Below are 13,423 nucleotides of genomic sequence, written 5' to 3'. Positions count from 1 at the left end.
GAAAACTTGTGAATGCAACATGGTGACATCCTAATATCATTCATATTTATTACAACAATCCCTAGGTTGTGATAACTTTACATTACCTATTTGTTTAAATTAACAGTAGAATTTTTTAAACCTACAGATTCTCCCCTTTTACCCCTTGTTGGTTCAGTTAATTATAATAATTGACAATATAAATAATTAAGAGTAGACAAATAAACACAAACCTTGAGGCAAAAAATATGATCAATATTAGATATTGAAAACATCGGCTAAAATGTCTAGCTACTATAATCTTTAAAAGTCAAGGTTAGGCAAACTAAACGTGGTTTGATTTTTAAAAAATAAATTTACAAAAAATCTCAGCACTGCAGAGTACACTTCAATAAGACAAGATAATACGTAGGTGATACATTAGATCTTTTGGTTGTCGTTTTGCTTAGTGCCCTGAGTACATGATATATTTTAAACAATTTGATAACATTTAAATAATATGTATAGTACAAAGTTTTTGATGATAGTATGATATTGTTTGCGATGGATTGATGCAATTCAGAAGTGTCAGTGTTTAGCAGTGTTTAGCAGCAATAATTATTTGCCATGTATGTATTTTTTTAACATTTTGTTTATGTTTTGTGTACGATTTAAAAAAATAGTGTTGTTAATAAAACTTGTAAGTAAGTATAATTATAAAAATTAAAAATAAAACGTAACTATGATATTTACTGGCTCATGTGTGAAAAATAATCTGCGAATTGGTATTAGAAAACATGCAAAGTAAATAAAAATAATATTTTAGATCTACAATATTGAGTCGATGTCCTGTAAATATATTTTTAGGTTTATACATTTTTTTATTTAAAATAAAATATCACCAACTTCGTCAAAACTATACTAGATAGGTATTCAGATTGATCTATGAATCAATTTTTAAAATAGGTGATAATAATAAATAATTTGGAAAATCCAAAAGTGCACGCCTCATAATTTTTTTTAATAAATATTTATTAATTATTATTTTTGTTTATTTAATAACAATTAAACCACATCGAATCAGACCCTGAAAAATGAAAGGGTTCTATTCCTGAGCATACTCAAGCGTAAGAGAAAAAAAAAGACTCGATTAGTAAAGTATTTCGGTCGCTATCGTGTTAACAAGAAAAAGGATCCGCACATACAGACACACGGACGTCCAAGACAGAACTTTTTTAAACTGTTTTTTAACTAGTTTAAATAACAAAAATGACATCAAAAATATCATGAACGTTAAAAATAGTGTTTTTTCTTAATATGTGTGTGTATGTATTATCTTACAAGTGCAATGTATGATACATAAAGACATTTTAAGTTTGAAAAATCAGATGTTTTGCGCGAAGTGACAGTAGTACCCACCTCAACGCTTCGCTTATGAGGCGTGCAATAACTAGCTAACCGGTGTCCATAAAAAATATAGTTTATGAATGTGATAAATAAAGAATAGAAGATAAAGAAAGGTAGTTTTTCGTTGGAGAATGAATTTTTAATATCTACTGTTTTAGAACTTATCTAGTTTACCTAATACAAAAAAATCCACAAACTAAAGAACGTAACATTCTTGAAAAAGGCTGTTGCTGTCATCGAGATAGTATGTACTAACAAGTGTAGGTATTTGTGTCGTCGTCGATGAACAACAACACAGTTGACATCATCAATTAGACAGTAGATTTCCATAGGACTTTTACCCCCTATTGCAATTCAGCCATCTCTGAATATAAAGAAAAAAAAATAACACGCTACTTACAAACTTAGAACTTTAAGTACACCAAATTTCATGAACCCGTAGTTTCGGTGTGATAAGTTGTTTAGATTCGTATAGACAGATCAACAGACAGGCAAATATTTTTTTAATACAGATTTAGGTGCTGTATTATCTATTTGCGAGTACGTGAGTTTGCGAGTACCTACTCACCTTCAAAATGCATGTAGATATCATGAATCATCACCTTAAAATGTTCGACGTGTTACAATTTTATATACCTATCCGTGCAATGCTAGATTGAGAAAAAAAATTTGAGAAAGTTATAAGATTTTATAAATCCTAAGTATAAGATTTAAGTAGCAATAGACAACGTCGTAAACAACGTCAAGGACAAGGTTATTTAATTATGATAATATCTCCTTGCTAAATTTTTGGAAGAGCGCTTATCGAATATCGAATGAAGATTAGGTATCGACCTTTGATAGGACACTCAATATGAGCATCAATAATTTAGTACAATGTTGTAAATGCGACAAGCATGAAATATTATATTTTATTTTACAATTATAGTAGGTATAGGTATTATTTCTTTTTTACAAATTAATTAATCATCGTTTGATCCATTCTACGTCACTAACTTATAATATTACCTTAAATTACTAAGGTACTCTGTGCATTCTATCTTAAAATGTCTTGAGGTTAGGTACTTTCAATTTATGCTTATATTAACTACCCTCAATTTGTTGTTATTTTTGTTTGTTTCTATTGTCAGTCGTACTTACGGGTACATGATTGTAAATACTTATATTTTTCTGTAAGTGATTTCATATATTGTATTCTTTTGCGAAAAAATTTCTCTAACCGTAATTTTTATCTCTTTGCCCGCAACACAACTGCACACACGCACATTTAATTACTTAACGACTTCTGAATTGAAAATTTTAATATGTATAATAATATTCATATAGAATCACCGAATAAGGCTATTCTTGTGAGTTTGTGTAGTGAAAAGGAGAACTGGATATTTGTATCAGAAACGAAGCCGCGAGATAAAAGCTAGCTTACCGCCGCGCTTCGCTTTCGTGGACTGCCTACAATATATTGTAGCTGCTTCGTGGATTTTATAAGAAAAGGCATTTGTAACAACTTCAGATAGTAGACCGTATCGTCAGCTAGGTATTTATTTTAACAGAAAAAACATCCGAGAGGCGCCTCAATTTATCACAATCTCGTAATTTTTTTTATCCTCCGGTTATATGTGGAAAATGTTACATATAAGGTGAATTTAATAAGTGAATTAAACGCCTCAATCACGCATAATCCACTGGCCAGATTTTTACGTGGCAAATACAAACAGAAAAAAATATTTTTATCCTTTTATATTCATTGTTTAGAAATGTGCTGGTGACTGTTTTATTATATTATGTATTATGTAGGTATTATATGTAAAGACATAGATAGGTTTCGTATCTGAGCACCTGTAGTGATATCACCTAAAATATCTTAAACCTCATATCAATCGGTAGTTAGATTTATATTCACAACTGCAGTGATTTGATAGTATAAGATACCTAGGTACTTACTATTATCTATTATATATCTTAGTAGTATTTTTAAATTTGATAGATTAAATTGTAGTCAGACACATATAATAATTTGCGAAAGTTTTGAAACCAATTAGGAACCCATGAGGTTACTATAGTTATTTATAGTTTTTTGATCACAATACACAATATCTTTGCAGAATGTTCGGAACACTGCTTATTTTAGCTGTGATATGTGCTCTAACATGGCTGTACGTGCGCTGGTCGCGCGTGCGGCAGTACTGGGCGAAGCGCGGGGTGCCGCACCTACCGCCGCACCCCGTCATGGGGAGCCTCACCTTCCTGCAGCGACAGAACCCCGTAAGAAATATCCTATATAATGGAATAATAAAAGAAACTCGCAGTAGTTAGTATAAAGCTTATGGAACATGCAATTGTTTCATAGCTCTCCATACACAATCACTCCTATTTAATCGGTGGATAAATAATGAATGAATGCATATTAGGTAACTTAGGTATGCATATTAGATATTTTGACATTTATAATAATGAGTAGAGTAATGCTTTTTGCTTCTTACTTTTACAAACGTATCCAATGTTTAAAATTATATGTTAAAATGTAATGTCCTATACCTACCTACCAATTCAATTTTCCAATACTTCTTCTTTCTATTTTCAGACAATATGGATGATAGACATGTACCAAAAGTTCAAATCACCCTACACAGGGGTGTGGTGGTTCTGGCGACCGGTTCTTCTTATTAATTCCCCGGAGTTGGCGCGAAATGTCCTCGTTAAAGACGCGGCCAATTTTAGAGACAGATTTACAAGCTCTGGCGTTTCCGATCCTATTGGAGGACTTAATTTGTTCACCATAAAGGTTTGCTTTAATATTTATCTCTTTATTAAACTTAGTAGGTATACTCATACGTGTACACTTCACATTATCACATGAAAGCCAAACTGTAATATGTATATCCCTCCCCTATTCATTCGAGTCTTCTATCGATATTGTATTATCATAGCTTGATGTATATGATATTGTATTATCATAGCATGAAGTCGCCTTAACTGGCGACTTCATGAGAAAGCGTAATAGACGAGGAGATACATACACGAGGATGCTCATATAATTCGATTTGTTTACTTAAATAAATACATTTTCACTATTACAGGATCCACAATGGTCATCGGTACGCCGCCATTTAACCAACGTATTTACTGCTTCCAAACTGAAGGCCTTACAGGATCTTTTTACATCGAAGTCAAAAGATTTGATACATGTACTAAAAACTTCCGAAGACAATAGTAAAATCAATCTTAGAGTGAGTAATTTATACATTTCTTTGACGGGATGTCCTAGGCCGAGATACATCCGCACAAACCGAGCTGCTTCGCGTAGCAATTACTTCGCAAAGCTTCTCGCTCTGTGTGGATCCGCCTTATTGAATCGTTTTGGTAAAAGAAATAACAAATCATTGATATTTTCATGATATTTGCAGTATCTGTTAACGGACTTTACCACTGATATTATTGGAACTGCCGCGTTTGGTGTAAAGACGAATGCTATTCTCACTGGCGAAGATTCCATGAGGCTGGTCACTAAAGCTTTTATGGAATTTAACTGGTACAGAGGTCTTTGTTGGAGCAGTGTATTCTTCTTTCCTGAATTAGTGGATATTTTCAGGTAGATATTTATTTATCGTGAAATATCCCATAACTTACTTACAATTGGCATACAGAAATATTTGGCGTTGATTGTAAATTGTAAAATTTTAGTAAAATTCAGCAGAATAGAATATTGGTTTTTTATCATCTATTAATAGCGTTTGTATGAATTTACAGATTTACTGTATTCCCTAAATGGGCTACAGATTACTTCAAAAAAGTTCTAGGGATTGCATCGAAACAGAGAAGGGAAGAGTTAAAAGATTTAAGTAGCCCAAGAGATTTGCTGGATGCTCTGCTGACCCTTAAAGAAAATGATAAACAAGGTACTTTTTTACTACCTACTAAATTATTAAGACGCACGCACTTCTCTTCCATTGGTAATGACATTCTTAAATTAACTTATTCTTACTCATCTTATTGTCTAAAATTCAGTTTTATCAAGATGTAACAACAAAGAATAACACTTGGAGCAATTTCATTAAATGCATCTGTTGTTTTGATCGATTTTCTTTTAACAGGTAAGTCCTACCAGAACTATAATTTTTTTTTTGGTTATAAAGATCTTTAAATCGGTAATAAAATTCATACTTCATAAACTACTATTTAAAAGATAAACGTAATTTGGTATTAACTTTTTCATAGACATGAGTGATGACTTGGTAGTGGCGCAAGCTGCTCTCTTCCTATTTGCGGGCTTCGACACGTCTGGATCTAGTTTAACGTTTTCCATTTACGAACTAGCCTTCCAACCCGAATTGCAGGTAAATAACCTTTTTTTATTTATTGATTATTCAAACTTATATATATTTACTTATAGGCTCTTTATTTTGTGAGAACTCCAGAATAGTAGAATACTCTATTTGAATAGCAATTTCGTATCTCATTTTAGATATATTTATTGACAATGTTATCTGTTGTATTTAAGCCAGGAAACAAACATCTGTTATTATATTATATAAATGTTTTCTAGGATAAGTTGTATGAAGAGATATCACAAGTCGAAGGTGAATTAGATTTGACAAAGCTCGGCGAACTGGTGTATCTTAACTGTGTTATAAAAGGTATGTGTATTCCAAAGTTTAAACTAAAACAACAGGTTTTTATTAAATCTAGGAATAAAGAACTGTGAGATAATGTTAGCTTCAATCCAAGCAAAATTTTTTATAATACTTCTAATAATAATTATTGAATAGAAAAAAAATCAATATCGAATTTTGTAAATAGCAAAATTGGAATAGCTTCCCCAACGAAAGAAGTTTCATTTATCGTTATTTAAGTAAATCCCAAATACATAGTGTAATAATTTTACCCTTGTTTTTATTCCAGAGGGTCTCAGAAAATATGCACCTCTTGGTTGGCTAGATCGTATTGCAGCAAAGGATTACCAAGTGGACGACAAACTAACCATTCCCGCGGGAACACCGGTCTATGTCAATGGTATCGGCATGCATTACGACGAAGACCTCTTCCCGGAACCGAGGAAATTCCTTCCCGATAGATTCTTGCCGGAAAACGAAAAGAATATTAAGCCATTTACGTTTATGCCGTTCGGCGAAGGACCTAGGAATTGTATCGGTTAGTTTTACTATTTATTTACAATCATTATTATAGATTGATATTAATTTTAAGTTTTTCTTTGCTTCTTACTGTAATATTTATTAATTACCGATGATCCGATTCATAATCAGATAATTTACTACTAGTACAATAACGTCAGGAGACTGAGACCATAGTACGATATTACGTACTAGACCTATAGATTATTTGAAATCATTGAATATTATATTATTTGGAATCCTTTCACACTAATTTACCTATCTTTATTTATTTCAGGAAAAAGATTCGGCCTCATAGTTCTACGGCACGCACTCGCCTACTTAATAATGAATTTCAAAATTGTACCTTTACCCAACGGACCGAAACCTGACGAAATTGAATTTGATAAGCACAGTCTCATTTTGGCTCCAGGGCAAACTGTTAATCTCCAATTTATTCCAAGAAACTAGTAAAATGATTGAATTTTTTACAAGGTTTTTAGTAGTACATATATTTTCATGAAATAAAATCCAGCTATGTGAATGTGTTTTCTTTTTTAAAAATATCCTATTTCACGCATAATAAAAAGGTGAAACTTCTTTAGACGCGTTGAGAGTAAAATTTCATGGTCGCGTCATAGAAATACCGTCACGTCACGGTTACAGAGTAAGGCGACGATTTTGTTATCTTTGAATTTTGCCAAAGAAGTTTCACTTCTGACACGAGTGCTCGGCATACACGCTCTTTTTATATAAAGTGATATGATATGTGTAATTTCCTCATCAGCATGTCCATTATAGTCTACCTACAGGAAAATACATGTTTATTGCCTAACGAAGACAGTCAATCAATCAGTATCATTTTTAATATGTGCTTTTATATCCATGGAAAGATTGACAGTATATGAAGTGAATTGTATTAAAAAGATTATCGTTGTCAGTATCAGATACAAATTCTCAGGCTTCATAATATTTTAGAAGTTCAATTTAGAAAGACAAAGAGTTAAGTTGAACACAATGTCAACACTAAAATTTAATCGGGAATATAAAATTGCAAATATTGCTCTGAAAATCGGCCGATCTAGTCCCTATGCTACTTATGATATTTGGCATAAAATTAATACTTGGGTTTATGTTTTCGTCAGCTGTTTTTGTTTTGTATTCCTTACTTATTCAATCATTTTTCACGATATACCCAAACAAAATTACAGTGAAGCTACTAAAAATGTATTAATGACTATCATCGCAACTATAATAGTGTTTAAGTTAATAATTCTCTATCACCACCGTCTCTCTATTATGAGATTGATACAAACAATGGACGAAGATTATGAAGCGGCGCAGCATTTCCCGAAAGAGGATAAATCCGTTATACTTAAATATTCGCAAAAGGGGAAAAGCATCTGTGTAATTTGGTGTTTCATAGCTGGATACACGGCTTTAGTATTTCCCTCTAAAGCTTTATATTCTATGGTATGTTCATATATTAACGGAGAGTTTACATTGGTTCCGATGTTTGATATGACTTATCCCCAATTTATTAACGATCATAAGTATGAGCCGTTTGTTTATTGCCTCTTATTTCTTGTGACATCGTTATTTGCTTTATTTGCGAGCTCGATGTACATTGGTTTTGATCCCTTGGCGCCCATTTTCGTATTACACTCGTGCGGTCAGCTTCACCTGCTTAGTCGAAGGATACTGAAAATTTTTGACGAAAATTGTCATCGAAGTGACGTTAAGAGAAATTTAAAGAACATTAACATTAAACTGGCGTCTATATACAGGTAACATGCAACATAATTAACAACTAAAATAAACAAATGGCAAATACTACTGATAATACATACAAACATTATCTACGTAAAGGCGTAATTTACTTTTCAGTTTTGTTAAGGAAGTGCAGGATGTATTTACTGTAATGTTTGAGTACAATTTGAAAATAACTACTATTTTAATCCCCATGGCTGCTTTTCAAATATTTGAGGTACATAATATATCATCTCAAATTTAATAGGTTATAACAACATGCTAATAAAATCATAAATAACATGATTTACTTTTGTTTCAGTCATTACGACGTTATGAATTTAATGCGGAATTTACAGTGTTTTTCTTTGGAACTCTCTGTCATTTTTACTTTCCCTGTTATTACAGTGATCAATTGATGGAAACGGTAGTCGAATTTTTGTATAATTTTATTGAGGCTTTAAATGGATTCATGTCCATTTCCAATAAAAACACCTGACTATTTATTGGCATATTTTCTAAAGTCTGGTGAACGATTTTGCAGCTTAAAAAAATCTTAATTTTAACTGCATATATACCAATTAACAAAAACTAGGAGTTTCGGACAATAATATGTGCCTATCATCTATTAGTTTTATTTTAAGAAATAATTTTGCAGTGCACAGGGGCGCCCTCTCCGAAAGTTCGCGATTAAAGTTTCTTTAATTTTTATAATTGTAAAGTTACTATCATTTGGTTACAGTAGATTTTTAAGAACTCTAAATTGTACCAACAATACACTAAACTTTTTTTCATATGTAGAGTGAAATGATGCGACAAGCAATTTACTCATGTGGTTGGGAGAACAATACAAGTATAGAAAATAAAAAAATTATACTATTCATGCTGACAAGGACAACAATACCGCTGGTTATCCGCACTATATTCTATCCAATTTGTCTTGACACTTTTGCAGAGGTAAGTTAATTAAGTAACTGAAATGATATTATCTACATATTTAACATATTATTAAAAACCAGGCAAATTCCACGATTGACCGTAACGATAACGCCTTTTGACTTTTTTTTCCTAAAACCTATAAAACTGCATTTTAAAAAATTGAAAACGAACACGCACTGGGCCAGCTCGCATAGGAAAAAGCTCCCCCACATAAGATCGGCGTGAGAATCGCCGATCGCCGATCTTATGTCTGATATCAAGTCCCAATCTAGCATATGAATGCGTTAAATTTTAATGTCTCGAGTCACTTCCTATCATACTATCATACTCATGTTGAACGAAAAAACACTAATAATGATATGTAAATCACAAAACATTTATGCTTATTCACCGATAAAGTAAATTTGTAAAGTGTGTGTTAGATCTTGGAACATGTGCAGAGAAGGGTTCCGTGGTATGACATAAAATTTATACCTTTGCGGAATTTTATTACTTTTATACCTCCTTAACATTATATTTCAATACTTTCTTGTCTATTACAATAAATTACCCAAAAACATTATATAGTTTTTATGATAAAAAGGCCGTTACCCCCATGGGTAGGTACTAGGTAGCGCTAATACACCTTTTTTTTTTTTTTTTTTTTTTTTTTTTTTAGTGGGGAAATCTTGCATAGATACCCACGGCCTCTGGGGAAGAGGCCGTGGGTTATGTCGGATTCCTACCGACCAAAACCCCACTGTGTTCCGTCAAGCCGCATCAACGACGGGGCCACGGGTATGTGTAGAATTCATCCGTGACCCCATCAGCGGCAGCCCGTCACCGGGCCCAAACAAGCTAAGAGCCTGCCAGCTCTACCCTCATGGAGCGGCGTGAGCGGAACACGTCTCACGCCGCCTCATCCCACCGGACAATGGACTAAATCCCCACTCCATTGCCCGGCGCCCCTCGTCAAGGAGGCTGGTTGCGGCCGCGTAAATCAGCCGCAACGCGACGACGACGCCCAATAGGACGTCGGCGCCGGATCGGGTCCGCGTGAGGATCCCTCTCGCGAACCCGCTCCGCCTCCTCTTTCCGCGAGATCACGTCCTCGGAGAACGTGATCACAGCGCTAATACACCTGTCTCTATCATAATAATCTTTATACTAACAGGTCTGTGCTAATAGTATAAAGCTGAAGAGTTTGTTTGTTTGAACGCGCTAATCTCAGGAACTACTGGTCCGATTTGAAAAATTATTTCGGTGTTAGATAGCACATTTATCGAGAAAGGCTATAGGCTATATTATATCATCACGTTAAGACCAACATTAGCGAAGCAATGCGGGTGAAACCGAACGGCACAGCTAGTCATAGATAATAACTAATCATGCAGTCAGCCACAAATAATTTGAATGAACGAATTTATTTAGATTCCAATAATTCATAAAAATAAATTATAAATAGTTCTGTTTCTGAATGAATAATATACCTTACCAAGTGTGTATTTTAAATTTTGTCCACTAATCAATATAGGTAATATTGATTATTGGTGTATTATGTATATCTAATATCTGAAACCTACTCACACTTTTTTTTGTTTCAGATGTGTCGTCAATCCTTTGCAATTTATAATATTATGAATGCGGCATGGGTTTAGTTAACATTTTGTACAATAATATTAAGCTGCGAATAATACTATTTAGGTACTTAGGTATACAGGGTGTCCCACTGTTGGTATACTAAGCTCAAAGGAGGTTATAGTTTTGCATATGCTGAGTACGTAAAAAATACTTATAAAATTCCAGACGCATTTTTTTTCAAAAAGATGAAGTCTTAAAACTCTATGTGTACTTACACCCATTACAAGCAACCCACCACCTTTGCCACCAGCGTGAGCTATCGTTTAAGATTATGTTTTCATAGATAAAATGCTCACATTAGCAAAGCTATATATATGCCGGTTGCGCGAAGCCAGAGAAGAAAACATGGATTTTCAGGAATAATTTAGCAAAAAAATTTTGACGTAATTTTGTTTTTTAAGTATTTTTTTCGTGATCAGTGTATGCAAAACTACAAGTTCCTTCACGCTTAGTATACCAATAGTGGGACACCCTGTATAAAAATGCGAACGTTTATGAGGATGATGGTTGTGTGAGGAAAATATTTTATTTCCCCCGGTTCGTCCATGGTTGCAACAGGGCGGGACACCTAGTAATAATTAATAAAATAGGCACCTAGTTACATGAATTCTTTATACTTAGATTGTAGAACATTGTACGCTTGACAAAGAATTTTAATAATCGTAGAATTTCCCATTATGTAGTTAATTAGTTAAGATAATTTTACGATATTTTGCACCTACATAGGTATTATGTTTGAAAATAAAGCTGAGTCAGAATTTGAAAACAATGTTATTTTATTTGCATTTCATACCTACTTCACAGTTTATGAATGAAATTCTTGTTTCGATAAGTGCCACACCAGAAACAAAATGAATAGTCACGATTCTCAATTGCGTTGATGAGAAGCAATCCATATTGATAAATTATATAAATTTAATACTTATTATTTTATTTAAAAACAACGACTCCCCAAATCGTTAAATAGGTTAAGTTGTATCTGTTTGAGAACACATCATTTGATATTGAACTAAATTCTCATATTATGTACCAATACAAAATAGATAAGATTTTTTTACTCGAATATATCTAATATTATAGGTACACAACGAGACATATTAATAGATATTCTATTAATACTTAAATAATTTTATAAATATGACTAATTAAAATATAACGTTTTGCTTTGCAGACCTTTTAAGACCATTAAGCAATAATAGGTCTGAAAAGTTCACACTTCCCAGGGTTCAGGTACTTCTATCAGTTGTGACCAGAAATCTTCGCATTGTATGGACTAATAATAACATATTTCAATTTTTCCTCCTACCATAAAAATATGTGAATCGAACTCTTGAAATCTTGATAAAGAATTGTAAAAATATAAAGTACATAATTAGTTACCTCAAAATAAAAAATTTGGCTTCTCTAAAGTAGATTAGCTGCAATTATCCAAAACTTGTTTCTTAATATATAAATAATGTATTTGTTTTTACCTAAGGTTTTTACATGTATATGTAAGAAATATAGTAATTGATGTAATTATACCTGTACATTATCCTACATATTGAGTGTAATGAAGAATAATAGTGCGGTAAATATGAGACATGCAAGGTCACAAAAATCACTTAAAGCTTATATTTTTATAATATACAATATACAATAGATGTGAATAATGAACGGAACACTAATAAACCTAATATGAAATGTGTAAAATTCAACATATTTGTAATATTTTATGTAGGTAACATTATAAAAGACTCAAAAAAAATTGCGTGCTTGTGATCACTATAAAACGAAGTCGCTTTCTCTGTCCCTATGTCCCTTTGTATGCTTAAATCTTCAAAACTACAGTTTTTTTTAATAGATAAAATGATTCAAGAGGACGGTTTTAGTAAGTATACAATTTATTAGGTTTTAGACAAAGAGGGCGAAGCCGCGGGCGGAAAGCTAGTCAACTATAAACTTGGAAAGTCAACTATAAACTTTGAAAGTAGCCGACCCGTGAACTACACACTCAAATAAAAAAATGCAAATGATAACAATTGCTTTATAAAACCATAGAATATATATTATATACTCTAACGATAATACTAACTGGTAACTACTATCTGCTCAATAAAATTATATATTTTTTGTTGAAAACCGCGGAGATACATAGGTACTACGATTGGAAACTTTCCGACATTTTTAGCCCACTTCAAAAAAAGGAGGAGGTTATCAATTCGGCCGGTATATTTTTTTATGTATGTACACCGATTACGCCGATGTTTCTGAACCGATTTACGTGATTCTTATTTTGATTGATGTGGAATAGTTTCGAATTTGTCCCATAAAAATTTTATTCGGATAGGCCCTCTAGTTTTTGTTTTATGAGCAGTTTTGTCTGATCTCGATGATTTTAATGAAATCTAGCAAGTAACTTTGATTCACTTCCTGGTTAGCGATTTAGCTGAAATTTCGTACCTATACGTATGTAAATAATTGGATAGCGATGAAAAATTATAACGTAGAGCTGATTTGATGATGGAATCGGAAGTTGACATAGGAACTAAGTTATTAAATGATTCAACTTTATCGAGTTTGGGCTCCTTTGATTCTTATTGAAAAATACACCCAAAAGTATTAAATAAAAATAAAAAAGGTTTGATATTATTATTTACCTA

General features: G+C 32.7%; 2 protein-coding genes across 2 annotated transcripts; both read left to right on the top strand.

The window, feature by feature from the left end:
• The first annotated feature begins 532 nt into the window (after positions 1–532).
• Positions 533–7,002, top strand: LOC149905247 (cytochrome P450 6k1-like). The gene is made up of 10 exons (XM_090106591.1): positions 533–587; positions 3,468–3,627; positions 3,947–4,147; positions 4,443–4,592; positions 4,770–4,954; positions 5,113–5,261; positions 5,581–5,699; positions 5,909–5,999; positions 6,265–6,513; positions 6,772–7,002. Exons 2-10 carry the CDS (start codon positions 3,469–3,471, stop codon positions 6,942–6,944), a joined length of 1,476 nt encoding a protein of 491 aa, XP_089962717.1. The 5' UTR covers positions 533–587; position 3,468; the 3' UTR covers positions 6,945–7,002.
• Positions 7,003–7,490: 488 nt separating this feature from the next.
• On the top strand, positions 7,491–10,798 carry LOC149905246 (odorant receptor 13a-like). Its single transcript, XM_090106558.1, has 5 exons — positions 7,491–8,260; positions 8,361–8,460; positions 8,545–8,649; positions 9,024–9,179; positions 10,745–10,798. The coding sequence occupies exons 1-5, from the start codon at positions 7,491–7,493 to the stop codon at positions 10,796–10,798; spliced, it is 1,185 nt and encodes a 394-aa protein (XP_089962684.1).
• The last annotated feature ends 2,625 nt before the right edge of the window (positions 10,799–13,423 follow it).

This window comes from Colias eurytheme, chromosome 10 (genome assembly GCF_061535395.1).
Source record: "Colias eurytheme isolate Ceu_HAF_F1 chromosome 10, ilColEury1 Martin Lab GWU primary, whole genome shotgun sequence".
NCBI classification, from domain to species: Eukaryota; Metazoa; Arthropoda; class Insecta; order Lepidoptera; family Pieridae; genus Colias; species Colias eurytheme.
Note: the sequence above shows the minus strand (reverse complement) of the source record. Positions and strands in the feature narration are given on the sequence as shown.

Coding starts and splice junctions, on each gene's coding strand:
- LOC149905246 (XM_090106558.1), top strand. CDS start 7,491: ATGTCAACACTAAAATTTAATCGGGAATATAAAATTGCAAATATTGCT. Junction 8,261..8,360: donor AAACTGGCGTCTATATACAG/GTAACATGCAAC, acceptor TTTACTTTTCAG/TTTTGTTAAGGAAGTGCAGG. Junction 8,650..9,023: donor GTGATCAATTGATGGAAACG/GTAGTCGAATTT, acceptor TTTCATATGTAG/AGTGAAATGATGCGACAAGC.
- LOC149905247 (XM_090106591.1), top strand. CDS start 3,469: ATGTTCGGAACACTGCTTATTTTAGCTGTGATATGTGCTCTAACATGG. Junction 4,148..4,442: donor TTAATTTGTTCACCATAAAG/GTTTGCTTTAAT, acceptor TCACTATTACAG/GATCCACAATGGTCATCGGT. Junction 4,593..4,769: donor ATAGTAAAATCAATCTTAGA/GTGAGTAATTTA, acceptor TGATATTTGCAG/TATCTGTTAACGGACTTTAC.